This window comes from Buceros rhinoceros, unplaced genomic scaffold (assembly GCF_000710305.1).
Source record: "Buceros rhinoceros silvestris isolate BGI_N320 unplaced genomic scaffold, ASM71030v1 scaffold36563, whole genome shotgun sequence".
In the NCBI taxonomy this organism is placed as follows: Eukaryota; Metazoa; Chordata; class Aves; order Bucerotiformes; family Bucerotidae; genus Buceros; species Buceros rhinoceros.
This window is the reverse complement of record NW_010402463.1, coordinates 4,256-8,008: the sequence shown is the minus strand read 5'-3', so window position 1 is coordinate 8,008 and position 3,753 is coordinate 4,256. Positions and strand designations below refer to the sequence as shown.

The window sequence follows — 3,753 nt, the reverse complement described above, 5'->3', positions numbered from 1 at the left end:
GGGGAGGGGGGCTCAGGGGCCGTTCCTGGGGCGCAGGAGGAGCCCTGGAAGGCAGTGAGCCGGTGTCCTGGGGTGGAAGGAGCCGGGGGTGGGTGGTGGGGTGATCCTTGCCCTTCTTTTTTGGCTGTGCTGTTTTGACACTTTGTTGCTTTTTATTTTTTGATTTTTATTTTTTCCCCTTTTGTTTAATGTTTAATTTCTTTTCCTCCAGCCTGGTCGATGTGTTTTTCGATATTGTTTTCCGTCCGCTGTTTTCTTCTCTCTCTTGCGCAGAGACTGGTGCTGATGAACATGCCTGTGGCCGAGGACATGACGGTCCATTTCACCTCCACCTTGATGGCGCTGATACGCACGGCCTTGGACATCAAAATTGCCAAAGGTGAGGTCAGCGGGGTGGAGAGGAGACAAAGTCGTGAGGACTTCAGTGTGACCAGCACTCAACCTTTGGGCAGGCTGAGGACATTGTGGCCAAGCAGGGGTTGGCTGCGCCAGAACACGGCATGCGGATGGAAGTGATTACCTTGAACAGGCAAATTTCTGCCACTCTCCAGGGAAAAAACAACGTTTCTTTAGGGAAGATGTGGCCAGTTTTCTACTAGAAGCTGCTTCTACAGAGCAGAAACAGTTTGATGTCCACTGTGTAAAGGGGAGAGAAAGAATTCCCCTTCCTCCCATGTACAAAATCAAACCAAGGAGGGAAAAGATCACATGTGCTGGGCTTCCTAAGGCTGAGGAACAGAAATCTCTCTCTCTCTGGGAAGACAAAATGTTCAGAGCAGGGAAACCTGCTTTGTTGCTGTTGCTGGAAACACTGTGATTCATCAGATCAAAAGCTTTCTGCAGCAACATGCCATTTTCAATAAAACATCCCCTGGGAACGGCTCGGCTGTTGGAGGAAAACCCAACCCAGGGCAAGATATCAGCAAAAGCCCAGTGCTCAGACAGCTTCTTGCAAGGGGTTCAAGCCCCTCTAGATAAAGGAGAGATTTGAACCTGGGTCTCCTATAGCTCAGCAGAGTTGTCCTGGGCTCGGGTGTCTCCATTTGGCAGCTCCCTTTGAGCCTGAGCTTTCCCAAGCTCAGCAAACCCCTTCACTGCTGGCCAGAGAGCTCTGTCCTCCTTGCACAGCATCGCCAAGTATTTAAAAGTCTTCAACCAAGTGGAGCTGCTCTTTCACCAGCACATGATCCGCTCACCAGAGAAGAGAAAGTGGGGCAGCAGCAGGTGTGTGTGGGCTGGAGTAGGATTGGAGCTGCAGAGACGGACCCAAGGCAAGCTTGAAGATGGCAGCTTTGAGTGGGAGGGCAGGGGATGGGGAAGTGGAGGCGCATATGGAAGGAAGGGATGGTAGGAAAGTTTCCCTGCGAGAGCAGGAGACCAGGCTTGCTGATGCGAGATGGCCCTCCCGGCCCAGAGAGAGCTGGTTGCTGCTTGAGAACTTTAAGGTGGGAAAGGGGTGTTTTTAGTTGGACCTGGTACCAGGTCTTGATGCACGTGGGCTGTTTCCACCCCACCCCACCCCGCCCCCACTTTCTGTTTAAGGTGGTGCAGATTGGCAGCAGTTAGACTCTGAGCTTCAGAAGGAGATCCTGACCATTTGGCCTCACCTGTCCCAGAAGATGCTCGACCTGTTGGTACCCATGCCAAAAAGTGAGTCTCTGGGGCGGGCTGTCATCACCACCAAGTTGCCATCATACCTATAGGAGCTTCTTCCCAAAGAGAGGTGGGGACCAGTCAGATCTGTCCCCAGCTCGGGGACAAGTGAGAAAAGGGTTTGTGTTGCTACAGGCTGGCTTCTGCCTTGCTCTGCCTGGCTTCTTGGGAAGCCTCTTACAAAATGCCCGGTTTGCAGTAGGCAAACCAAGAGTCTCCTAGAAATCACCTCTGGAACACGTAAGGGCAAGAGGCTGAGCATCGCTTGCTCTGTTATGTGCAATTATATGATGAAGATGTGTGTCTTGATGGTTCATGGTGATGCTTTCAAGCTATCTCCATCCAATTTTGTCTCCATGTGGAACATCTGGGAGTTCATCTCTGTTCTGGATCTGTGAGCAGACTTTGAGAGTCACCAGGGTATGCCGCAGCACAGTTCTCAAGATCTGGGCTGGTTAACACACGAGTGTCCCCACATTTTTCCCTCTTGTGCTCTCAGCTTCTGACCTGACTGTTGGCAAAATATACGCAGCCATGATGATCATGGATTACTACAAGCAGAGCAAAGCGAAGAAGCAGCGGCAGCAGCTGGAGGAGCAGGTGAGGCTCAGCAAGGGCGCGCAGTGGGGATGTTCAGAGCGCCCTCGCTTCTTCCTGCCACATCCCAACCCAGCGTGCAGCCAGCTCCTGGGATGCAGCTGAGGGATGGCGATGGTGGTACAGGTTGGGGTGTGGTGTCTACAAGGCAGGTGTACGTGCATCCGCATGCGGCGAACACAAGCACAGTGTCACCTACCCAAACAGCGGGGGCTTGGTTGGTGAAGCACTTGGACGTTCATCTGCATTGCCCACAGACTCAGCTTCTTCCTTTCCTCAATACAGAAAAATGCCCCCATGTTCCAGCGCATGGAGCCGTCCTCCCTGCCGCAGGAAATCATCTCGAATGCAAAGGCTCTGCCTTACCTCCAGCAAGACACCCTCTCGGGCCTGTGAGTATTGCCCTGAGAAGAAGGGAGGCAGCCCTGTCACTTTTCTGTTCCTGCAGCCCTCCTTTTATTCTCTGGAGCTGGCACTGGCATGCACAGAGCTGCTGAGAGCGGGGGAAAACCAGTGTGGGCCAGAAAGCTCCCAGCACAAAGCTTTTCGGGATTCCAGGTAGCTGGTTTGTGTCAGCATCACCAACGGCAGCAGAGGTGGCTAAGGGGGATGGCCGGGTGTCTGCATGGATTCTTCTTGCAGGACCATCCTGGTGCTCTTACCTAGGAGGGTCTGGGATGGACTGGAACCTCAAGAGCAGTTGAGCAGTGGGTCCCTGGGTGGTGCGTTCTTGGTGGGGGATCCCAGCACCCTGGCTGGTGGGAATGAGATGGTGTGAGTTGCTGGCACTGTGCTCGGGATGTCCTCGCTGCTGTCACAGGACCTGGGGCACCTGCCGGGACAACACTTCAACTCTCCAAGGAACATGATATTTGTCCTGGGGGGTCTCAACAGCCTGGGGGGCAAGCACAGGGGCTGCCCAGCTCTGAGACGCTGGAGAGGCGATGTCCAGTGATGGCAGCACCTGGCTCGTGGCCTCCCTGAAGCTGGGCTCTTTGCAGGAGCAGCCGAAGTGGGTTCCCCTCGCTGAGCCCGCTCTCGCCACAGGAGATCTTCCAGCTGGCCTGCATGGATCCATCCCACGGGCAGTTCCAGGAGCACCAGTCTCTGGTAAAGTCACGCACTGCCCGGCGAGGGTTTCCCCTCCCTGAGCCCGCTCTCGCCACAGGAGATCTTCCAGCTGGCCTGCATGGATCCATCCCACGGGCAGTTCCAGGAGCACCAGTCTCTGGTAAAGTCACGCACTGCCCGGCGAGTGCTTGCCTGCGCTCCCAGTGAGGATGCTGGTGGGCACAGGGAGGTGTGGGGCCTCGGCGCAGCAGTGAAACGCTGCTCCCTGCCCCTGAGGCAGCGAGCTCAGCTGCTGGGTCATGCCCACATCCAAAGCAGGGGACAAATGTCCCCGGGATGTCCCCCAGCTGGGGCTCTGTCCGGGTGCTGGGGACGCAGCCGGTGGGGCCAGGCAGCAGCAAATGTTTTTGGGGCGAGAGCTGTGACCGGGCT

At 55.4% G+C, this 3,753-nt stretch overlaps 1 protein-coding gene across 1 annotated transcript in view; it reads left to right on the top strand.

The window, feature by feature from the left end:
- The window catches only part of LOC104490372 (voltage-dependent R-type calcium channel subunit alpha-1E-like), a gene marked incomplete at both ends in the record, with an annotated part of 22,070 nt that overhangs the window by 14,069 nt on the left and 4,248 nt on the right, over positions 1-3,753 (top strand). The window contains 5 exons of the mRNA XM_010132645.1: positions 274-379; positions 1,543-1,650; positions 2,153-2,253; positions 2,536-2,642; positions 3,252-3,360. Coding sequence (XP_010130947.1) covers positions 274-379; positions 1,543-1,650; positions 2,153-2,253; positions 2,536-2,642; positions 3,252-3,360 — 531 coding nt within the window. The remainder of the gene's footprint in view (positions 1-273; positions 380-1,542; positions 1,651-2,152; positions 2,254-2,535; positions 2,643-3,251; positions 3,361-3,753) is intronic.